At 39.6% G+C, this 25,432-nt stretch overlaps 1 protein-coding gene across 2 annotated transcripts in view; it reads left to right on the forward strand.

Annotated features, from left to right (window-relative positions):
- The first annotated feature begins 1,274 nt into the window (after positions 1 to 1,274).
- PDK3 (pyruvate dehydrogenase kinase 3) overlaps positions 1,275 to 25,432 on the forward strand; it is a 52,928-nt gene continuing 28,770 nt past the window's right edge. The window contains exons 1-3 of one of the 2 annotated variants that reach the window (XM_059839921.1): positions 1,275 to 1,450; positions 18,278 to 18,346; positions 19,900 to 20,041. In XM_059839921.1, coding sequence (XP_059695904.1) covers positions 1,345 to 1,450; positions 18,278 to 18,346; positions 19,900 to 20,041 — 317 coding nt within the window. In that variant the 5' untranslated portion in view covers positions 1,275 to 1,344. The remainder of the gene's footprint in view (positions 1,451 to 18,277; positions 18,347 to 19,899; positions 20,042 to 25,432) is intronic. The other variant, XM_059839923.1, reaches the window with a different exon arrangement.

The following is a 25,432-nucleotide window of genomic DNA, read 5'->3' on the forward strand; positions in this document are numbered from 1 at the left end:
GAGGACATGGTCTGAAACTGCCAGGGGAGGGTGAGGCTGGACATCAGGAGGAATTTCTTCACAGAAAGGGTGATTAGATAATGGAGTGGACTGCCAAGGTACTGCAAAATGCAGAATATATAAAATTTGCTCAAGAGAGGATGTTCTTTGATGTTTGATCTTTGTATATGTTAAAGGTTAATCAAGAAGCAGATTTAATCTGTGAAACAGATAGCAGCTAGCAAGCAAGCTCTAAGTGATGTCCAGCTGTAAGAAAAACAACTTTAGAAAAACAACTGGCAGAATTGCCTTGTTAAGGTTTAGGGCTTGACACGCTGTGATGATCTCGGATGTAGTGGGCGGTTAACAAAGCTTGGGGAGAAGGATGTCCACTGATAGTGGACACAAAATGCACAAGGACATCTGGCAGAAGTCCCCACATGAAGAAGAAACTAATAAAGCTAACTCAGCAATTGTGCTGAGTCAGCTCCAGCTGGGTAAGAGGTAATTCTGGCAGGGACATTGGGACCACTGACTCACTGCCCACCGGCCCAGCAAGCCCACTGTACCAGAGGAGAGGTCTAATTAGCATGGCAGGCGAGAGAATCATTAACCAATAGAAGAACACTGATTAATAAGAGAGCTATGTAACTTGTAGCCAATGACCACTAATTCGTTTGCTAAAATCTATAATTAGTAAAAACTTTTGACAGTTGGTGTGTTTGATTCATAGAATACAACTGAGCACTCAAGCTTGCCCAACCCTGAAACAAAATAATATCTCTCTCTCTCGTGTTATTATTGGCCTTTCACACGGCAGGTCATGAATCCAATTTTTGTGGATAACATGGTGCTGGAGTCACAGTCCTTGGAGGCGCTTAAGGAAAGACTGGACGTTCCGCTCAGCGCCATGGTGGGGCTAACACGGTGGTGCTCGGTCACAGGCTGGACTCGATGGTCCCAGGGGTCTTCTCCAACCTGACTGAGGGCAGCGACTGTGACTCCGAGGGCCGTTTCGGCATTGGGCAGTGACTGTGACTCGAAGGGGCATTTCGGTTGAGGGCAGCGACTGTGACTCCGAGGGCCGTTTTGGCTGAGGGCAGCGACTGTGACTCCAAGGCCGGCCTGACCCACCAGCGCTCCCCACACGACCCCACTCCGCTGCCGCTCCGCTCCCGCTCCCCTCACGCGCCGGCCCCGCCCCGTCCCCCACGCGCCGACGTGCGCGTGCGCGGAGCGGGTTCGGCGCTCGCCCCTCCCGCCGGGCCGGGCCGGGCCGCGGAGCGCGACGAGAAGCGCGGAGCGGCCGCGCCCGGGCAGGAGCCGCCGCCGGCGGGAGCGCAGCGGAGCCGGGCGGGCCGCGCCATGCGGCTGTGCGGGGCGCTGCTCAAGAACCCCATCCCCAAGCAGATCGAGTACTACTCGCGCTTCTCCCCCTCGCCCCTCTCCATCAAGCAGTTCCTCGACTTCGGTGAGTGCCGGGGTCGCGGGCTGGGGGGGATGTGGGGGTCGCCGCGGCTCTCCCGGGGAGCGGCGGCCGGCGCGCAGGGCCCGCTCCTCGGCCGCGGCTCCTCGGCCCCCATCGGGAGCGCGGCCGGGGCCCGGCCCGGCGGCCCCGCAGGCCCCGCGCTGACACCCCCGGGCCCGGGCGCGGTGTCGGCAGTCGGTGGCCGGCAAACAGCCGCTGCTCGCCTCGCCCAGGGCCGGGAGAGGCGGGCTTGCCCCTCCGTCAGCGTTATCCCCTGACACCGGTGCCATTGGGATGGGCATCAAAATAAGGGCTCCTGACCTGACGTTTTATGGGCTTAGCGAGTGAAGGAGAGAGTAAGTTAATGGTCTTGAGCGTGAAAATTGGAATCTGCCGTGCTGAGATCAGCTTACTTAAAGCTCGGGCATGAGCTCTTAACCGCACTTGTATAGGAGACCTGTTCGTGTAAAATTCAGGAGCACTTCAGGAGATGTTGCTGATGATAAATAGCATTTTTCTTTTCAGAAACCCTGGAATGAAATCCAGCAGTGGTTTGTGTTGTTGCTAAAAAACATGATGTTAAAAAAACATCTAGATAACGATAAACCCATATCTGTATCGGAGGTTATTTGACTCTTGCTCTCTGACACGAAAGTTGTTAAGATTTTATTATTATTATATAAATATTGCTGGCAGAGTCAGTGTAAAGGCCGCGTGTAACATCACACTCTTACAGTAAGGGTACAAAAGGACAAAAATAAGCTAGTGTTCAGCCAGAAAGTGATTAAAAGTGAATACAATTGCACAATTATGGTAATGGTATTAGTGAAAGAATGCTGTAAGTACAGAAAGCCAGTAATGGGCTTGATATATCGTCTCAGTGAAACAGGATTTTGTACCGTTAAAAAAAATCCAAAACCCCTTGTCCCCACTTAAAGGAGAACCTGACTAGAACCTGTGCTTTCTCTGGTCTCCACCCACCTGAGTTTGTTACCTCTTCCCCACCCCTTCCTGTGCTGCTGGGCTTCTTCTCTAGAATTGGTGCTTCTTACGCTGTGTTTTTCTGTACTGGCAAGAACAGTGGCCTAAAGCTTAGAACATCTTTATTTTAGCCCTGGCACTAAACACATTGTGTCACCTTGGCCTGTTTGAAAGTTGGGTTTGTGAATTGTTGCTGGGGAAGTATTGGTGTTTGTGAGACTTTTCAGTTGTGACTAAAGAGGTGTAAAGATTTCAGGATTTGCTTTAATGCCTTGGATGTTTGGACAAAACTTTGCTTTTTGGTAAGGATTTCTACAGTTCTATGTTGCCCTGCATTACTGTTTGCCTTTGGACGTCACTTCTGTGCCAGCCTTTTCATAATGCTGCATTTGTTTTGACATTGTGGTGCCTGTATTACTTTATGGTCTTGTGATTCTTCAGAAGAAGTAGTTTTATTTTACAATTTTAAGTCTGGCTTCTGTTACTTTAAATGAACAGAATGAGAACAGGACGTTACAGCCTGGCCAGCCTTATTCTTTAGACGTGCTCCAGTTGTCACTGAATGTGTCATTGGAATCTTCTGTGTGTGTGGTGATGTATTTAAGGGTCTTCATGTCTTAAGACTGATGGGAAACTATCTAGTCACTGACATTTAAAACCTCTGAAGAAAAAAAAGTCTATGGTTTAGTCTTGAAAGGTCACCAGGAGTTTCTAAAATTAGTAGGTTTATGTTGTATCAACCTTGCTAAACCTATCACCTTGATCTTAATAAGTTTTATGGGCCACTTAACATCTCCACGTACTCTTTAGAGCCTGTATTTATTTGGGAAAACTCAAGTAGGAAAATTACAGCAAAGAAATGGAACCCAATGTAGTTATTTAACTTACGTGATCCTAAATATTTTCAGCTTTGGGTAATTTCAAGTTCAGCTGGAGTCTTCATTGGCCTAGAGGAAAAATTGACATCAAAATGTAAGTGATAGTTTAAAACTTTTCCCACTTGAGGCGTGGAAGGCCTGGACAATATGTACCATGTCAGGGAGCTGTGTTATTTATATCTGAGTTAGCCAAAAAAGAATTTACTGGTGTTGCAGGACACAAGTATTCAAGAGAGAAAATATGCCAGGCATAAGGAGCACAATACTCAAGGTGCAGTTCAGTTATGTTTGTTCATTTGTAAGAATGTTTGCTAGGAAGAAGACACTGTTTTGTGGTCAGCTTATAGAGGCTGTTTAGTGTTTCACTTCAAAAGAAATGGTCTTTTTAATTGAGCTACGTGAATGTCGTGCTAGTTTTACAAAAAATTTTCAAGAGATGTTAAAGAGTAAGCCCCAAGGAAATGTGTGAATAACCTTCTCCTGGCTGACTGATTTTATTGTCTGATGCAAATTTCTTATATGGAATTTTCACTTACTGTGATTCAGATTTGTGTGAAGAAAGTTTTTTGACTTAATTTCTGACAGTGGTGAAACTACAATGTGTTCTTTGTGTCTTTTTTAATATTGGTTGTGTTGGTTTAGACTAAGTTGACTTAGAAATTTGTAAAATTCTGATGAGCTGGGGAAGAGAAACTTGTATTACTTGTGAGCTGAAGAGTCTCTTCAAAGCTAATTGGTGGCAATATATTTTGTGGTACAGCTTGGCTTTTTTAAATTACTGACTAGCAGTGTGGGTTGTATGGAACACAGCTGTGTGCATAGTGAGGCTGTAGAGTATCTATTTCTTTCCAGTGATATAAATTAATGACATTTATTTTAAAACTTTCTCTGCTTAATTCAGCTATTTAAACCACTGTAACAGACAGTTTGTTTAAAGTAGCTTGCTAGTACTAAAAGCCTGTGAAGCAAACCAGAAGGCAGTAGTTAAGGCAGTGACACTTGCTTGGTTTTTGTAGCTGAGTCCTGTTAGTGTCCATGTTCTGTTGAGCTTGCAGCTGTCTTTGTAGCTGCTGTGAGTGTGTCAGAGGTTACTGTGCCGTGGGCTTGGGACCTCTGTGACACAAAGTCTGAGCGTTCGCTCTGTGCATTTTTCTTTCTTTCTATGTGTACACTTTGTGTTTGCACACTCCTGAATTCTGTTCAGGCAGTTTGTTTTATTACAAAGTGCATTTCCCAAGGTTTTTGTACATTTTCATTCCTTTGCAAAAGAATGACCTTCTGTAAGTGTGGTTCAATATAAACAAATTTTGACCTTGTTTAATGCTAGCATGTCACTCCAGGTTTATCCAGGCCTCCAGAATTATTCTGCTCTGGAAAACAAATACAAAATCTACCAATTGGATTCAGCTGTGTACTTCCAAACTTTGGTAGTTCCTCTAGAAGTTGTTTTTTGGTAGATTTCCAAGTGCAGGCATACCTTAATGACCCAGTCTAAATAAATTACCAAAATATCTTTTCTGAAATGAACTTGTAAATGGAGATTTCATCTAACATTCAGGTCCAGGATCTTTTTACATTTTGGGGGCTAGACAGCTTGAGGGAAAAATATGCCCATTCTGGAAATTCATATTGATGGAGCATCTCAATTTAGCCTTGCTTCAGCATGTAATGTGGGCCTTAGACAGTGACAGGTTAATCCAAAATACCCAATACTTAATAAGCAACCACACACATGGGTAACCAGTTGATCAGTCCTGTGCCTGGGGTAGTAATAACCTGTCTGTTTGAGGAAAGTAGAGTTGCTTTTTAGGAGTGTCTTAGCATTTAAAAAAGCCAGCCAGAGACATGAGCTGCTGGTGCCTGCCCTGCAGGCTGTCCTTGGCGTGAGCCAGCCTGGGAGAGCTGCACGAGTGCTGAACCCTGCCCCAGCTGGCAGGAACCACACAGCTGCTCCTTCACGTCCGTCGGGACACTCAGTTGTCAGTAAAGTTATTGACACATGTTTTGTCAAATGAATGGTTGTACTGCAGAGGTTACATATAATTAAGCACAAACGAAGAGATGAGTGAAGTATAAATGGTGTAATCCTTTGATCATGCATGAAAGAGTCATTTGGAGCTGTGTTAGGGCTGTGTTGGGAATGTGTACCAAGATATTGTTCTGTTGTAATCCTCTCATTGCTGCTGCTCAGCTGACCAAGTGTCTGAGACCTGAGTCTGAGGTGTGTTTTGTCAGAAATATGAACCATCTGCTTTTGGGATTTGTTTACTACTGAAGCTGTCTTGGCCAGTTGTATTCTGGCCTAGCTATATTCTATCCCTTTTTGTTTCATGTTTCAAACAAAATGCATTGGATGAATTGTGTAGCTAAGGGGTTAAACTTGTTTTGTTAGCTCTTTGAACATGTCATGTATTAGTGCTCACGTACCACTAATGAGTTTGAATAAAAAAGCTGTGCTTGTGCTGAAGACAGAAGATAGTGAATCACAGTGAATTCTTGTGGTGGAATGTGACTTGGGAGATCCTGATTTTGCAGGTTATAATCAAAATATTTGTGGTGGCTGCTGCAGTTAGTGGCATTGAAAAATATCACAAAGGTTGTAATTTAGTAATTTTACTGTACTGAGAACAGCTGAGCATGCAGCAGATAATCACAAAGAGTGCATGGAACTGTTGTGCCCTGGGGCATATTAGAAGAAGACATGATCAATAGATCCTTCTCATTTTTCAAATACAATTTTTGGTATGGAATTGTTTTCTTTATGTTATACGTATTACGTTTCTTGGGGAAACACGTAGGCCTCTTCCAAAATGACATAAAGAGTAAATCAGGTATCAGCATTGCTGTTGGTTGCTGCCATTTGTACGAGCAATATTAGATCGGGGTTTTGAAAGAGTGTTTATGCCTCATGTTGCCTTCTTGGTAGAGGCATGGATCTGAGCTGAAAGCCTGCCACTGGAGAGGTAGCTGGCAGATAAAATTTGAACAGTGTGTAGCGGTAGGAAAGTAGAGATCAAAACCTGCCTTATGTCTCCAAATATGATTATTAATCTTCTTATAAAATATGGCTTTTGGAAGATTTTACTACATAAAAAGATACTGGAAGATTTCTGTTGGTTTTTTGGTTTTCTTTTTTTTAATAGAACATTAGTGGAGAGACTGTGCATCTATAGCACTTGCAAAGTTTAGGACTAAAAGATATTAAATAATTACCTGCTATTTATTGGTTGCAGCTGTGCTTTTTCTGCTGCTCTCTGTGCATTGTTCTTAAAACTTAGACTTGATTTAAATGCATCTTCAAAACAAAAATGTCCTCTTAGCACGAATGTTAACCATTGGTATGCTGGCCACTGCATGGGATCAGGAAGACGAATGCTAACCTGACATTACTGTCTTTTATTTTCCTCTGACTGGCTTCAGCTTCCATCCAGCAGTTTCATTAGAGCTTTTGTTGGTAGATTGGGATCCTTTGATGCCGGGACTATTAGCACTGTGTGGTATATGTACATTGTGATGGAGTTATCTTCCTTGATTTTGTAAAGATAAATACATTAAATGAACTATTTGCAGCCTTACGAAAACACCATGGAATTAATTTTTGTGGCTTTTCCAGAATTTTCAGTATTGTTCTTCACATTTGTCTTTTACAACTTTAAGTAGAATTCCCTTTAGGAGTTTTGTGGAACACTGGAATAAAATTGTTTTACTGCTGTTTAGTTTTTACCTTGAAAGGCTACCAGTGACAGCTGGATGTGCAAGCTGGATTGTCTGCCTGCTTTTGTTTTTGAATTCTTTTGCAGTTTCCACTTTTCCATGTCCAATCTTTCATTCCCTAGATCTGGGCATGGATGAAGTTTATATTTCAGACCATTAAAAAGGGTTTCCTTTGAATGGGCTGTAGCACAGTAAGTAGCTGGAAGTCTTTTTGATGCAACTGTTATTTATAACCTGTTCCTATTTACAACTGCCAGTTGCTGGCAGGCAGTGATGCTCCAATACTATATATAATATTGAGGGGTTTTATAAGGCCTAGTATTGATTGGTTGGAAGGTCTGGAAGAGTCATTGTGGTTAGGTAACTTTGTTCAGCAGTCACTATTGAACTGTGCTATGATAGAGATATTTGTGTGTGGGACTACTATGTAATACTAGATTATGATGCGTTTGATCTACAGAATTCTCTATCAGTCACTTTTACAGGCTGTTTATTCAATAAAGAAGTACTTAATTTCTGTGAGTAATTGAGACTTCATATATTCTGAATTCAGTATTTTTGTATAGTTATAGTACAAATTCCATAAACTACTGTAGATGATTAAACTGGATCACCAAGATAATTTTTTCTTCCTCATAGAGCCTAAGCATTGGAAATTCTGCCTTCAGTATGTGATTTGGCTGGCCACTCTTGCTTGTAAGCACAGGCTAGTAGTCTACAAGTGAGCATCCTTCAGCTGATGGAATTGATTGATGTTTGTTTCCCATAGCAGCAGAAAATTTCTCAGTCTGGGTTCTGTTTGGCTATGGACTGATCAGAGGAGCTGTGCAATCCCCTGCCTTGGGATGCTGGAAAGGGAATGATCTTTCCCTGCTCGTGGATGTATCTGCATGCTTGAGCTTTTTTGTATTCCCTGAAGATGTGTGGTGTGTAAGCACACAGCTGAATGTGTTGGGTGAGAGAAGACAAAAACTTCCCCATCTGCAAGAAGCAATAAACAATGCCGGTGGGTTTGTTTATTTCTTTTTAGCAAGTAGCAGAAGCAGTGGGTGAATGCTGCTTGACAGAAATTGAGAGCTTGGGAAGCTTCTTTCTAGAGGGACAAAAAGATAGGATTTGTAGCTCTTGAAGATCTAAGAATGTTTGGGACATGTTTTTCTTCTAGCAACTGGTAGAAATTGTTGAAATGCCTTCTTTAGAGTGGATTTAAACTAATAAGGAGGAACTTGAAAATCTGAAATTAAATTTTGATTGAAATGAACATGAATTTGGTAGCATTCCCTCTCTAGAATTGAAGAACTGATAGCCAGTGATTTAAAAATTGTGTAACTTCTACAAGCCAAGAAAACAGGCTGATAGGGTCTCTCCTAAGACATAAGGAGGAGTATAAGATGTCAGTTTGAGAAAGAGCAGTTCTGATGCAGACAAAAGATCGGAAAACAGCAGAGCAGTGTTATGATTTCTAGAAATACTGTTGATTAAAAAAAACCTATGAAAGCTGGAAGCAAGGACATCCTGTCTTGGGCTGCAGTTCAAATAACAGCCAAGGTGAAAAGTCATGGAATAGAAAAGCAAATAAAAAGATGTTGAGATAATTTATAAAAATTGGGGAGAATGCTGAAGTGAAACATTTACTTGAAGAAAGTAAGTACATAATGACAAAGACTGTCGAATTAATCTTTGCTTTGGTCTTCAGAAAAAGAAGAATTGTATCCAGAAACATAAAGGAAATCACATCTCTCCCTGACCCAAATTTTAGATAAGCTGAAATATGTCTAGATCCTCTTGGCTTAGTGGGTTCCAGTGGAAGTAAATCAGTTCTGTGTGTTGTGATTAGCTGAACACTTCCTTCTGCAAATGTGTGTGGCCTGGTGCAGCACAGCTTGTGCTTATGGGCTCCATGGAAATAATGAATGGTGATGGCCCCAGGGCTTTGGAAGTGGGAAAATACAGTGCTTGACTTTCAGAGAAAAAGAAGAGAAGGACATTAGAATTAAATCAGGTTATCTGAAGTAGCTGAAAAAGAGATGAAGCTAATAATTAAGTTATACATAGATAAGCACCAATAGGTAGTAAGGTAGTAAAGAGACAATGGATTGTGTTGGCCTGGTCTAATTTCCAAGTTAATTTGGTTTATGCTGAGGCAGTAGCAATTGGTGCTGTACCTGGCTTTCTATGAAGTTTGACACAACCCCGTGTGACATTCTTAATTAAAAACAAACAAAACAAACTCAATGTACAAAATAATGGAATAACTGCAAGGTGACGTTGTTATATCAGATGTTCAGTGTTATGGTGGGTTGACCCCATCCAGCAGCTGAGCACCCGCCCAGGTGCTTGCTCCCCTCCTTCCACCCCCACTGGCATGGGGACAGAAAAGGGGGGGCAAAAATGAGAAAGCTAATGGGTTGAGAACAAGACAGCTTAAGAAGTAAAGCAAAGAGGTAGAGAAACAAGTGATGCACGAGCAGTCACTCACCACCCCCAGAAGGAGAGCTGTGCTCAGCCAGTCACTGTGTGATTGGGGGACAAAGCCAACTGGTTTGTTATTGCTGGGCATGGCATCATGTCATATAGGACATCCCTTTGTCCAGCTCAAGTCAGCTCTCCTGGCTCTGTCCCCATCCAGCCTATTACCCACCCCCAAGCCTGCTTGTTGGGGTAGGGAGTGAGTGCAGGAGAGAGACAAAGCCTTCAGAGGCTGCGCAGCTCCTGTTCAGCCATAGCACAAACAGCCCCTTCTGGGCACTGAGAGGAAAACTGCAGCAGCCAGCTCACACAGGTGTTGGTGGAAAACATTGCATAAATACTCTACATTGCACTAGCAGTCCTTGTTCTTCACAGGACTGTGTTGTGAAGAGTGAATGGTATGCCTCCAGTCCCCCTTAACTCAAATCAGCATAATCCATCATAAAATTAGGCCAAGATTTCGGAATTGTCTTATCTAGTTCCACAGTTCCTATATTAGAACAGCTTTTCTTGTTGCCAGTTATGCTTGATATAATGGCCTTTTTTAAAAGCCACTTTTTTCTCAAAACTGCTGAAATATTTTACAGGCTGCTACTTATCCTTTAAAAATTGTGTTTTTGTGTTTTTCTGGAGTCAGTTAAATGTAATTTTTCTTTTTGGAAATATGAGGTTGAAAGGATGAATTAGAGCACTGAACTGTGACTCTTGAGGTATAGTTCTCCTTTTCCTGATGCTTTGTGTTTTACAAGAGGCTATTTTATTGGCTCTTGTTTCCTTTTAAACCTTACTATGTAAGATGTGACATTCTCCCACTTTTTTTTTTGTTCTGTTTAAATTATTTTCTGTTAGTTTGTAGTCAATATAAAAAAGTGACGCAGTATTAAAAACATTTTCACAGACTTAATTAATTAAGTAGGCTTGTGCAAATAATTGGCGTTTTTCAGAATTAGGTTTAAGACTGAATAGAGAGAAAGGCAAAATTTTTTTGCTAAAATAATTTACATTTCAACTGCTACTTCTTTGGTGTAGTCCTTCTTTCTGCTTTTCTGAAAGATTTTTATAGATTGCAAAAATATCTTCAAACTGATAACTAGCAGTGACATAGAAGAATCCTTTAACGTTTTTTATAATGTGGTTTGTTAATGATCAAAAGTGTTTTGAAACAAGATGTTTAACAGTCTAATACATTTCACCTCAGTGAGATGGAAGGGAAACTGGAGCATGTGGTATTGGCAGTATTTTTATGTAAGTGGTTTTAACTGTGTGAATCTTTGCTCATAAACATTAATTTTATTTATGCCAGGGATTTGGAATAGCTTTTTCTTTGGCAGGTTGTCAGGGACTAGAGGATAAAGCAGGGATTTTTATTTTTCTGGAATGGTTAGAGGGAATTATGGAAGTTTTTCAAAAAGGTTAGGAAGGAAGTTGTCAAAGTTGTGAGAGCTTAGGGAGAGTGTTAAACATTTGGAACATCTAATTGTAATCTTCACTGTGGTATACATTTTTACTTCTTATGGGAGGAAAAGGTGATTGTAAGAGCCAAGGAGCACAACTCAGTCTTTATGGTCAGTTTGTTGTAACAGAAGCTGATCAGAGCATCAAAAGGGGGGAAAAGATTTCTTTGGCTTGATGCTTTAAGCCTCATTCTACATCTAAAAAAAAAAGTTTTAAATTAGTCTTAAAATTTTGCATCTCACCAGAGCAAACCACAAGATTTGTTTCATCCAGAGTCTCCTGTTTGAAAGCCCAGAGCCCCCTGGCAGGGCTGCTGTGCACCTCTGTGCTGCTCTGAGCAGCTGTCCCTGCTCACGTCTCTGGAGTACTGCTGAAGGGGAGCTGATACAGCCAGCAGGGCCACAGTGTTTTGGTTCTGTTTGTCTGATTTGGAAGCCCCTTGTGCCTTCCTAGGGAAGGAGTCTGGGTTGCACAGGTCGTTCTAAGATCAAGAACCTGATCAGGGCCATGGTTTCTCCTGAGAACATTTTGGCTCTTTGCCTGTCGTTATTTGTGGGGTGTGCCTGTGAGACCGAGCTTTGCTGCTGAATGACGAGACAGAGCTTTGCTGCTGAAATGATTCACCTGACTTTCAGCCTACTTCCAAATTGCTCAAAGGAAACACAGCCTTAGGTCCATATGTCTAAAAATAGTACAGCCTGTGGGTAACTGGTTGAGTGCTTCCACATTAAACTTTATAGATACTTTTGATTATTGTGTTGTCTCTAGGCGAATGCATTAAAATACTCCAAAAGTTATTTTGTTAGAACTAAGTGGTAAGCAGCTAAACATTAGTTTTAGATCAGGGAAGCCTATTTCAAAAATTCCCACTTTTATTTTTTATTTGGGTTGTTCTGTTTAACAGTACACAGTGCTGGTTTACAGCTTTGACAAGTGATTATCTGATGATCCATTCCTCTTGGGAGGCACAGATGTGTCTTCACTTGGGTCTTTTCTGTGACAGGAAGGCTGTGGCTGTTGGAGTTAAAATTAATGATTGCAGAGTATTGTGCATCTGTTAATTCCTCCTGTTGATCTGTTTCAGATCAGCAGTAAGTTAAGCTGCTTTCCAGCACAGTCAGTTTCATACAGAGCACCATTTACGTGAAACAGACTTACTGGAGTTGACAAGTTATATATTGTTGTTATTATTATTTATTATTAAATTAGTGTGTAGTTAATATGATAGTAAATGTAATGATTCACTCCATGTTGAGCTGTCCTGCTGTGCTAGAGACAGCTAGCTGTCATTTTTTCTTTGTGTGTTTATATGAAAACATGAACTGACTTTTCCTTGATGCCAGTGGTATTCCTTAACGTGGGCATAGTAATTAATACACATGAGAGATAAACCAGCTCACTCTTAAGGGTTGTGGAAATAAGTGGAGATAAGTATTTTTTCTGTATACAAATTCAAGAGTAGTTGTATTTATTTTTTAAGTTCAAAAGTCTAGACCTTGAATATGAATGGGACTTGGTCATTCAGACAACAGGATATAGGCTAGTATATTCTCTTGAGTGAATGCTGTACTGAAATTTTCCTTAGGAGCAGAAAGTGAGCCTTGCAGTTGCCATGCCAGTCAAAGAATTCTTGAATGTGGTATTTGAATTGCATTAATTGGAAATGGCTTATTAAGCTCAACTGTTTCAGTACTTCAATCCTTGTTTAATCCATATGCTGTGTCATGTGACTGTTGGAAAATTTAACTGGAAAGCTAAATAACATATGATCCTCCTAGTTTGGATTGCACTTAGCAGTGAAACGGCACAGAGTGCAGATCAGTGGCCATACAGTGGTGGTAATAACTGAGTTCTCATCTGTGAACATAAACCATGTAGATTGAGAAAACTCAAGCACCCCTGTTGGTGTGCTTTCCCCAAGGTTGAAAAGGCCTAACTAGTCTTGGGAGTTGGGCTGAAGAAGAGAAACAATTATTTGGCAAAGATTACTTGCAGATTACTTCAAAGATTACTTCAGTTCCTCTGGCATCAGACTGGTTTTCTGGCACTAGTTGTTTGACAGAACTTAATTGACTTTATAAAAGTAATATGTTTATTATTGTTCAGTTAGATCTAAAAAATATTTTTTGTTTTAATTCTTCAAGTTTCATTTTTGAAACTTTGGAATTTCTCTGGTTTCCATCCTGACAAAGAATCAATCTCTTAAGGTGCTAAGTGAAAGCATGCCCTTAAAGCAGGACACTTGCATGAAACAATTGCAAGGCTTGGTGGAAGTAGTGTTAGCAGTAATGGAACTTGGCTTAATCCTGAGGTATGTAAAAAGAGTCTGAATACCTGAGGTAGTGGTATGGATCCTTAAATTTCAGAACCTCTGTCTGCAGTCTACCTGAGTGGGAACAGCTGTGCAGGCTGTGGTTGCTAATCTGTAGCACAGCGTGATAGGTCCAGTTTCAAAATACAGATCTCTTAAATGCAGTCTGTGGTAGGGAGTGAGGGTCAATAGGAGTCAACATCTGCTGTTATAGTCTGTGTTCCTTTTCTACTTGCTTCATCATCTTCATTGGGTTTTACAAAGCCCTGTCTGGTAGCAAGCAAACAAACCCTGTATACTTTATGTATTTTTAGTGCTTGTTGAGATAAATATCTAGAGAGTATGCTGAAAATACAATAATTTCCACTGGGGCATAGAAATGATTTTAAACTCAGGCTTGTTTTGCTGGGTTTTGCTTTGCCACATTTTTTGGGACTGTGCAAGCATAGTTTGTTTGTCTTTTAATAAATAGACCATGTTCCTGAAATGGTGTATTTATCATTGAAATTCAACTATTCTTCTTAAGTTCTGTTTTCCTACCTTCAGCAGCAAGTTATTAGTTTTAGCTTTTGCTCAGTCTCCTCTGATGCATTGATCTTTTTGCATATTCTTTAGAAGATTAGTTCATCCTTCTCCTTCACTTTGTTTTGTTTGCCGCTACAGGAGCTGTTAAATATTCTGAAAGCTTAAGAGAAGAGAGTACATATGGCTGATCACTTCTGCTGTCCTGGCTTGCTTTCTTTATTTTGCCCTATGTAAAAGCAACTGTAGTAGTTTCTGATCTTGTTTTTATGGATTCTGAATGGAGTCCCTTGTCTCTGGTATACAACAGGTAGGACTTTGCTTTTGAGTCTTAAAGTTGTACAGCGTGTCTCTGCTGCTCAGTACATAGTTAATGGAGAGAACTACACCTCTGCCTGCAGTGCTAAGACTAAAAAGAGCATTTTGTTACTTCTTTTCCTGCCTCCTCTGACAGATGAGTTAATATGCAGAAGCTACTGATACTTTTATGATGTGACCTTGGCAATCCAGTGGCAGCCTGGGGATGTGGCAATTTTATTCGGTTTTTGAACCAGGTGACTTTGACCATCATTGTGAAGGACTGTTGCTGGAGTCTGTTCTCAAATGGGTATTCATGAATGTGGGAATCTGGCAGCTGAACTGAGAGCTTTGGAACCAGGGTTCATGGTCTCGTTCTGCATTTCTGCCCTCTACTGCAGCAAAGTGGAGATTTGTGTAGGGCCTTCTGTATGGAACTAATCCTTTTGTAATGTGAATCTTGGACAGTACAGTATTGCTCTGCCAGTTGGTAGAATTTGCCAGAATTGGATCAGGGCCTGCTGCATGTGTGTGAAAAGCCTCTGCATTGTTCATGCTTCTTGTTGCAGGAACCAGAACAAAAGTTTTCTCTAAGTGGAGCTTTGCAAGAGTTGTCTAATTTGTTTTCCATTTCTCAGCACACTGGAGTAAAAGGTAAAAGTGAGAAACAGAAGAGAGGAGTAAATGTTAAAGAGGTGAATCCAGAGAGGAGAAATAGAGTAATAGAGAAAACTGAGAGTAGAACTCCCATTTCCTGAGTTTCCTTTGAATGGAAGGTTCACCAGTGATAACATTGATGTGTAACCCCAAAACATTCCACTTTTAATCTTTTCGCTTCTGATGGCATTACATTCAGAAATGCTAATACATTCAATTCTGCTTTTGTGACTTGTGCTACCTCAAAGGTTCTGGGTCGTGTTTAATTGCTATGTTTTTCTTAGGCATTTTTCTCCCTATCCTACCTGTCTAATTGAATAAATGGCATGATTCATTTTTGGTGGAGACATGTAACACTTTTTCATATCTAGAAAAATTGATTTAATATTAAATGTTATCTTCTAGGTGAACTTCTTTTTAAATTTTACAAACCCTGTGTCTGTCATGTGTAAAGCTGCTACACTGAAAAAATAGAAAATTAGAAAATTCTTCAGTGACCTTAGTTTGATGTCAAGTCCAGGAGATTGCTGCTTAGATCTTTATTTGACTGATGTATTTTCTTATTTTCACAATGTTGAAGGTTATGTCTGTTGTCAGTACATTACATTGACTTGTTTTTAAACAAAATAGTCTCAAGATTGGCATCACAGTTTCTCCTTGGTGCTACTTTTGAGCTGAAGGTTTGAAAGTGGCAGAGAGGAGGCCAAGAATATGCTTTTCTGTGTTACTTAGGGTAACTGATGAGCCCAGACAGGTAAGATTGTTCAGAAGATTAAAGGTGGTAGAACATTTATTAAACTGTTCCTTTTTTAAACCTGTGGTGATACTTGACATCTTTCAGTTTTTGTGTTAGCTATGCATGCAGTAGTAATAACTTGAGGATTAGTTCCTTCACAAATATCCTGCTTTTTATTGTCATTTTTCTGTCAAAGTAGCTATTACTGTATAACTTGGTTTATGCAGTCTATGCTGTGTTTTTTCAAACTCTGACTTGCTTCAGAGTTTCCACTTTTTCCTTCTTTCCCTGGGCAAATTTTCACTGCTTTCGCTTTGCAAGTGCTTAACAAAATGCGAGGTGATCACTTTCCTCCTCTTGGGTCATGAGAGAATTAGGGCTACAAAGAATGTTAGGCCATGTTCAGTCTAATCTCATTCCAGAGACTGAATCAACTAGCTTAGTGTAATTTTGGGCAGGTGTCTACCTTCACTAGTAAAAGACATGCTTAAATCAAATCAGGTTGCTCTCTTTTACAGTGTTTACCATCAGGAAGTTTCTGCTAATTAACAATTGAATCTTCTGCAGTTTGAGTCCAAAGCTTGTTGGGCAAGGTTACTGCTCCCTTCTTTGTAGTGAACTGTGAGGCCTTGGAGAGCATTGCTGTGTTCTTCACTTATTTCTTCTTAGGTAAATCCATCAGATTCACTCATTCCTGTGTCACAGACTGTTTTATTCTTGTTATTTTGATTTCTCTTGCATCCATCTATGTTTGTAGAAGATGATCAAAAAATCATGTAATTTACCAGGAGAGTGGGATATTTTGTGAGTGCTTTTCCTTTATTCCATTGGATCAAATTCTGGGTTAAGCTGCAGACACTGTAGGTATGATCTTAGGAGTTTTTTAATCAGCTTGAAAGTGTAACTTCATTAAGAGTAAAAATCTGCAGATAATCTGGCCTCTTGACCCTGAATTAACACCTAATCCCACAGAAAACCTAATTACTGTATAGGGTTATTTTCTACCAGGAAGAATAATACGGGATTGCTTTGTTCCCTGCACCAGAGCAGATCAGTAACAAATTGGTTGTATCCTGCCTAGTTTGTTCTTTTTGTTGTCTTAATGTGATTCTTGTTGAAAGAAAGTTGTTTCAATGCCTGACTTTGGTCTGCACAGTTATTCCACTTGAAGCCACAAAACTGAATTATTGTTCAATTGTACTCAAGTATTGCTGTTTTAGAGACAGTGAGAAGCAAATGGTGGTGGTGTCTGCAAAATGCTGAGCCCTATATATCATGAGATGCCTTGCTTGACTTTCTTCTTGGCTTTGTGGATAGGAAGTGTTTCACTTTGAGTCTTCTAGTATTTCCATTTTCAGTTTCTTAAAAGCATACTTTTAAAGACTTTAAATTTTTTGAAATAAAGCTAAATACAGCCCTTGATGCCTAGTGCAGTGTGGTTTCCAGTAGGGCATAGGATGACTTTTCTTTTTCCATTTGAATTCATACAAAGGTAAGCGGGTCATTGTTTCATGTATTTATGTTCTTAAATAACTTGTTGAGGTGTAAATCAAGGAGGGATTATTCACAAACTTAACTTGCACTTTAACCCTGAGGGAGTGATTTCAAATTTCTTTGAACTGAAACTGATAGATTTAGACTGGCTTTAGCCTGTGCTGTTTCAGACAAAAGCCTAATGCTGGCAATGTATATTGACCCAGCTAGAGTCAGAACAAAATCAAGAAAGATTGCTGTATATTTTGAAAAATAGATGGAATGACTAGATCAAAATTAAAGCCAGCCTTTGAAAAAAAATTAAACTGACTATGGCTAGACATGAAGAAGTTTAATTGCAGTTTATGAACATGCTGTTTCTGGAAATATTTTTAGAACTTAGACTTACTTTATCATACATGCAACTATCATATAATTTATAAGAAATTACATTAAGAAAATACCTAACATACAGACTGAGGGATTTTCTTACTTAGCATGATGTCCCTTCTTTTGATGGAAGTGGTTGTACAGGTGTTGCTGTGAGGAACAGCAGCCAAGGAGCAGTGTTAGGACACCATTTGCTTTTGCTTTGAAAGCTGGAGGATGTCTAATTACTAATATACTAATTATTAATTACTAATTACTCCTGGTGTGTAGCCATTTTCTCTGGCCATGCACCTGCTGTCTGGCAGGCAGGTAACTGACCTGCTGCTAAATGCTAAAGCAACTCTGTGGAGGCTGTCAGGTAAACTGAGAGCAGCTAAGGAGCTGATACAAGGACCATGTGCTCCAAACCAAACAGATGAGCTGAACTTATGCTGAAGTAAGCTTGTAAGCAGGGAAGTCTTAAAAACCAGAGGTTCCTTTCCTCTTCCTGCACTGAACATGCAAAGGGACCCCAAAGGGCTCTGTACCTAAAATGTAACTGTACAACAGGGCAAGGCAGCTCTTTAAAAAGAGACAGGTTCAATAGAGATGTGCCCTTGCACGTGGGAAGAGAGGATGTGGGTGTCTCCAGCCAGTTGTGCTTGCCTGTAGCAGCTTTTGTTTGCATTGCGCAAACCCCTGAGCTGTGGGTTCTTGTTCATAATTTTCTAATTTTCTACACGGGCTGTCTTTCGTTCATTTTGCTTTTTATCACCTGGAGAATCACTGCACTTGCTCTCAGTCACTCTTGGGAAGAAGCAGTTGTTGTCTTTGTCCTGAGGGGTTTTCCTGCTCAGAAGGTTTAGGCTGAGCTGAGTCAGAGTCTTTCCTGCTGTCCAGCCTCAGTCTTTAAAAACCTGCTCTATACAGCGACTTGTGAACAAACAAGTGTCTGTCCTCTGTTATAGGTGAATTGGTATCTAATTTACTTGACAGATTGAACTCTGAAGTCATTATTGTGCTTCACAGAAAACAAGGTAATGTCTTGTTTCCTTTGTCTAATTTTGACAGGATGCTTGTATTTGTAATTGAGGTGTGAAAATGGGAGCAAGTAAAACAGGTCCAAATGTTTACTGGAAGAACTATAATGGAATTGGTAGCACTATCAGAATTTAATGAGTCCCAGATTGATGATACCTAAATGAGCAAGGAAAAAAGGGAAATCCTAATCCTTCCCGCATATTCCTCAAGGTAATGTTAGGGTTTGGGAACTAATCCATCAATGCATGCTACCCATGCAAAGAAGGTGAAAACTCTGTGATTATAATGGGACTGTCTTAAAAAGTATCTCCTTGATTGTGCTGGTTGCATTGTACTTGAATCTTGCAAATTGTAAATCTCAGTGATTATGTGCCTAGCAGTGCTTTTAACACTTTCTGGTTTGCTTGAACGTAATTTATAGCTCTCACATTATGCCTTCACTCAGAAATTTTGCAGATGGTTGAATTGGTTATCATCACAAAAGACCTTTGCTCTCTTTCTAGATGAAAGCAGAATCCTGGCTGTTCATTACAAGTAAAACATGGACTTAAAAAAAATTAATTTGCCTGGATTCTTTAGAGATTAGTTATGATAGGACTTTGTCCACTTGTTAAAGGATGCAAAACACAAAAAACTATGTTAAGTAGAGTTTGATCTTCCATCTAAACTTCTTGGGCAAGTGACATAATATCTTGTGCTTTTAAATATTTGTGGTATCCTTAGTAACTGCTTTAGTTTAAGATTACTCTAAGTCACGTCAGTCTTTCAATTTGTATCGGATGGCTTCAGAGAATGAATGCTGTTACCACTAGGTCTGCAGGAAGCTATTGCTATTTTGCTGGATCCATTTATTTGCTTTCTGACTGTATGGTTGGGATTTTTTGTATGTTTTATTTTCAAAATACTAGCCTTGATAGAAATGTGTTTTGAAAGTGAAAGTTAAAGATAATCTTAGCTGAGGCCTTTCCAAATGAGAGTGTGGTGATAAGCCCTGGACTTTCCTTCCAGGTCTCTAGTGATAATTTACAGGCCAGTCCTAGGAGGGATGATGGCCTGTGCTGCTCTCACAAGGTGCTGCTCAAATGTTAAAGTACTAAAGGTTGAAGAACTTGTGGTATGAAACGTCAGCAAACTGTTGTCATTGTTTTGTCCTTTTGTTTGCACTCCTTACCCTCTCTTAGGTGTGCAGCATTTACTTTTTAAAAGCTCACTTTAATATAAAAGCTAGTATTTTGGTGTCTTACTTCCAGGTAATATCAAGTATTTGATATTTGATGCATTTTAGTTCTGTGATGAGAGATTTTGTTTTTGGGAGAGAAAATGAGATGATGTGAAATATGGAAGAATGTCAGACAAAAAGGGTTAAGCTCTAGGAAGGTAGAAGTATAGCATGTGTCTCATGAGTGAGAAGAAAGTAAAGGTGAGTACTGAAATTGCTTAAAGAAATTGCTTACTTCTTATTTTCACAAGTGTTTTTTTTTTTAAAAGCTTCTAACACTAGGAAGTCTAAAATTTGACCTGCTGCAATGTTTTTCCTTCCTTCTGACAGGTCGTGACAATGCCTGCGAGAAGACTTCGTACATGTTCCTGCGGAAGGAGCTTCCTGTGCGACTGGCGAACACCATGAGGGAAGTCAATTTGCTGCCTGATAATTTACTGAACAGGCCTTCAGTTGGACTGGTACAGAGTTGGTAAGTTTAAAAAAAAAAATGGATTGCAAAGTTATTGTAAAACTAACACTGTATGTATTGTTCTGCTTGCAACAGAGAATCATTGAATTCTTCTGAATCAGTTTTCTGCCTTGAATTGTTTATAGTGTGTCTTGTCAAATGAAGTTTCATTTTCTTCTAATGTTGACTATATACTAATCTTGATCCTAGCTAAGGATTTGTAAGTTAGTCTTGAAAGTTAGTAAAAACATACTGTTGTCTCCCAGGTAATTAAAATGAGTCCATAACTTCCAAGAACAAGCTTTTTAAACATTCCTTACTGTTTTGCACTCATGGCTTCTTGAAATAGCTGCTCTTTCTCCTTATTCTTCCTTTGTCAAAAATACTGAGAGAAATTTAAAACCTCATCTGTTTTTCTCGCTGCTAAATCTTGAAAAACAACCTGGTGTTCAGTGGAGGTTATGGAATGAGTCAAAAATCTGGTGTCATCTAGTAAACAGCATTCTCCATTGAAATAACTAGCGTGGATCTAAAGTGATTGAAAGTCCTGCCATCTTTTTCACAGTAATTAATTTCTAGCCTAATTGCATGTTTGGTGAGATTTAGAGACTGCTGCCTTGGGTGTATAAGCACAAAAAAATCGCTGTTCATGAGGTATTTATTGTTCATTTACCTGTTAATATTTTCTAAATACTTTTTGTAAAAATATTTTTGCAGGAGTCTCTTTGGGAGTAGCAGCTTATTTAACAGTAAAAGCTGCTAATGTTGTAGGCTTGTGTTAAATTCAGTCATAGCCCTTGAGCCAAGAGCTTCTGTGCTGACTGGATGTTGACTGCTGGCTTGGGTCTCCTATGCATCAAGCTTCAGACATAGAAAATATAAATGAGGATATGTGGTGTTGTGTTTGTCTTTGCAAGGTAACAGTGGATGTCTTGATGACCACTTCAAGTACAGTGATGAAGTGTTTCAAGTGAGTGTAAGTGCTGTGAAGCCACACAATCACTTTGTGGTTAGGTGGCAGCTTGCAAGGTTTGAAGGCTTGTCTGTCTCTTCCTGTGATGTCACAGGAAGTTGTTATGCTTGTAGAAAAGAGTAGATAATATACAGGCCTTCTAGGCTTTTCTAATCTGGTTGACTTGTAAACCTGTCTTTAATGAAATGTGGACAAATAGGTGAATGAAGAAAAGGAAATAATTTTTCTGTAGTGACTGTAGCATAATACTTCTAGTCCAAATGTCAGTGCTGTGGCTTGTGCTTCTGCCCTGCCTATACAGAGCTAGGCAACATTTGGATCCCTGTGGCAAAGGAACTGAATGGGTGTTCAGAGGGGAGGCCCCCTTCAGAATTTTTGTTGAAGAGATTTGAGGACTCTTGATGATTTTTATGGCCACAATAAATAACTACTGATTTAAAAAAAAAAAAAAAAAAGGAAAAAACCCAAAACGCCAAATGAGAAAAAGCAGCAGCGTGTTTTATATGACAATGTGATTTGCACTACCACAGCTGCAGACCAGTAGTTGTCCATTGGACAGGCTAAAAGACCAGACTGTAATGTGCTGAAGAGGTTGGAATGGACTTCAAGCCCAAAAATGGAAGTTTGAAATCAAAGTGTTTTCTGTAATTTTCTTCTGATTGTGATCTATGGTTAACTAAGAGTTTTTGTGGAAAGGAGTATCTTCATTGAGATTATATGAGAATATTTTTATCATCTTATGTCAAAAATAATAAAAGTAATTGTAGCATTTTTCCCCTGATTATAGGTGTGGACTTAAAAAGCTTAGTTCTTATTTTTCTGTTCAGAGGTTTTAAATTGCTTAAATAAACATTTACCTGTAGTTTGTAAGTCCTGATGATAAACCTTGGGCAAAATTACTTTAAAATTTATGTTTTAAAAAGACCAAACCAAAGGTTTTATTAACTTCAGTGTGAATGACCTTGGGTCTTATATAGCTGTGTTGATAGCAGGTTTTGAAACACATTTATAGTTTAGAGGTACTGTCAGAGTGAGATTCTTGAATGTTATGTAGTAGAATAAATAAATATAAATTTAGTTGTTCAGCTGTTTTGTGAGTTTGTAAAATAAAAAAACCTCTTCTTAATGCAGTTCAAAACTACTTCAAGAAAATATTTTTTTGAGGGTCAGATTTCAGTCCTTTGTTTAGCTATGCCATAGGTTCAGAAAGCTTGGCAGTTCACTAACAGGCAAGCAAAAATCTATTGGACATTTGCCACAAGTTAGAAAGACATTTAATTCCTTACTCACTTTAATATATTTATTTGCTAATATTCAGTAATTTATCTAGTCACAAGCATGTTTGTTTCATTTTTGCTGCAGTTTTGCACTAGAAAATGTATGGTTTTATTTGCTTTTGGTGAGACTCCAAATTAGCCGGAGGTTTAACATTTGAATTTGCAATCTATCATTAATGCCAGCATGCCAAAAATTAATACAAAAAGGTCCTAATCTTTAATATGGGTTTTATTTGATTTTTACATTAAAGTGCTCTGTAAATAGAGGAATAAGAAATCAGCCCTGCCTACAGTGCAGCATGGATCCTTTTCCATCAATCCTCTCTGCTTCCAGCCATCAAACATTCTGGGTTGCATCAGTTTTCTCACCCTTGTGGCTCCCTTGGGAGGCAGCCTGGCTTTGCTGCTCCCTGCTGCAGGCAAGGCCTGTTCTCTCCTTTTCCCATAAATCTCCATGGCCATGCTGGAGGCACTTTGCTTCCTGTGCTTCTCTGCCTATCTGATTTTATAACTGATTGCTTGATTCCTCTTGGGAAAGGTGCTCTGTTGGTTTTTTCTCCTTCATTTCTGGGCTCCTCAGCCTGATATGTACAGCCCTGAGGAGAGGCAAGACCCCTCTCCTTCCTTTTGTACTGCTCAGCTACGCTTTCCTGAATAAAGCTGACATTATCCAGAGAGTGAACTCTGAACAAACAAAAATAACAGTTTTGCATTTCAGTCAAGGTAAAACATCAGCTCTGTCCCAGTTTGAGTTGATAGCTTAATTTGTGTGTATCTTTTGCAAGGAGTAGGGAAGGAATAAAGTGACTCAAGACTGAAACCCAGTTAATATGTTCTGGTTGTGAGCTGCAGTGATTCCAAACAGCAGACAGATCAACACAATCAGTGCCTTGTTTTCAGCTTTTCAAAATCAGTGGGCAGCTTGCTTGATCCAAAGAAGTGGGCTTGTTTTTGGCCAGCTTTGAGAGGGCACTGTAGCTAAAGTGCAGGTAGGATATTGAACGTATAGCAGAGTTGTTTAATAAAGGATATGGTCACTAATGTGATGAGGGAAAATAGTTACAATAAAACCTAAAAATGGATAACGTTAGAGCTTATAAAATATCAAAAGTAAGTGTGAAGGTTGCACAGTATATTACTAAGTTATATGTAAAATTCACATTTTATTTAGCCCTGGATAAATTTCACAATTTTTTTCTAGTGCTTTTCCGTAGAAAATGCTATAAATTTCCATTTCTCTCTTGGGAAAGACCCATTAGAGGAATATGTAGAGTTTGGGGATTAATAATTGTTTTTTTTCTATTTTCTACATTGAGACTATGCTAGCAAGATTGTGTTACCATGGAGATTTGCTTTATCATTTTAGTGCTTTGGTACTAAAATGATTGTAAAGGAAAATCTTAGTGAAATACGCGTCAGGAAAAAAGCAGAAGTATCTTGCATGATTTTTTTGAGAAAAGAAAACCCAGAGCTGACATTATGGGCTTTTGCAGTGCTTTCATGTATGAAATGTGCCATTCTAAAATTATTGCATTTGGCAGACTAACAAGAATTCAATCTACGTGGCAGTAATTAGCAGAAGAACAAGGTAAAGGGTGCTTGAAACCAAAGAGCTTGCCCAGTGAATTGTAGTGTATTGTGATAAAAAATTAAACACCGGAAAGACAATATGTTTGAAGGGCACGGACTTTGATTTCTGCTTTTGATGACTCACCAAATTTAGCAAAATATAACTGACATTCTCTTTTCTCGTATATGCTGGAATTTTTTTTTAGATTTGTATTCTCTGTAGTTGTATTGATTTATTAATTATACAGTAATTCATGAATTATTCTGGTACTTTTTTGTTCTTTCTGGCTGGTAATTTTGCGTGAATTATGTTTAAACATCACAAGGTCTTGCTTTTCATTGCTTTACAAATCTTGTGGTTACATCTTCATTTATCCCTCTCTGCACCTGCAATTCTAATTAAAACAAAATGCAAGGAAGTAGATGGATGATATGAAAAGGGAATAACTTTTTCACACACACTTTTACAGGAATGGACTGTGTTGCTGGCTGCTCACCTGTCCTCAGAGTGTAAAGGTCGTGGTGGTCATTAATAACAAAGTTACGAATTTCCTTTTAAACATATGTTTTCTTAATTTCTAATTTTGAGCTTTTTGGGAGACAGGGAGTGGGGGACTGAATGTGGTGTACAAATTGGAAATTACACCTTTATAAAAGAAAAATGTGTTCAGCATTTGCACCTCTGAGTTTCTATTCAGACTTAAATTTGAGCAACTTTGGTTTGAAGTGCACCTTTTCTCTGACCTAACTTGCTGGATACCGTGCTTTTGCTAATGAACTTGACTTCTAAAGTGCTATTTCCTTTACTTTAGAATCAGAAGGAGAGAATTCTAAAGGAAAAGCATTGCCTGTTTCCATAATTTCTCCAGTAATGGCAGGCAACCAGTCAAATCCACACAGTACAAAAATCAGGTATCAGATACCTTCAGTACCAGCAGCCTTCATTGCTTTTTTATCCTTGTGTCTGCACAGGATTGCTGTGGTTTGACATTTATGGTAGGAGGTCTGTATTAAAAACAACCTTTGTGTTACTTCTCAAGTGTGGTGGTGTCTTAGAAACAGGACTTTGATAGTATTATATGATGGCAAGTGGGGGTTGAAGAACATGTACCTCTTTGAGTGAGCATGATCATGATTTAATTGTTGCATGTGAATCAGCCAAGTTCAGAGTATGATGGTTGTAAACTGGTGCCATCTCTTTGCAGCATAAAATAACATCTCTTAAAATGAGCACTACTAGAGGTATGAGCTACATGCCCTACTTGTAAGTGACAAATATTTGGGGGATTTCTATAACGGTTCTTGATGTTTGCAGGAGGGCACAAATGCACTGAAGGACAGGAGCTGGTGTTCCTGTGCTGAACATGGTGAAAATGTCACTGTCCCTGAGGAATGTCACAGTGACCTGTGGTTGAAGCTTGAAATGGGGGTGGACCAAGTGGTATGTAGTTCTGAAGGGAGTCACATAGACAACAGTGCTGTCCTAAGTTTCACTGTAGCTTGAAGATGCAGGATGAAGTTTCATAGCCTTATTAAGCTGGTCTTAACATAGAACTGCTACCAAAAGAGCTAATGCATAGGTTATTGCTGACC

Source organism: Haemorhous mexicanus, chromosome 2, assembly GCF_027477595.1.
Source record: "Haemorhous mexicanus isolate bHaeMex1 chromosome 2, bHaeMex1.pri, whole genome shotgun sequence".
NCBI lineage: Eukaryota > Metazoa > Chordata > Aves > Passeriformes > Fringillidae > Haemorhous > Haemorhous mexicanus.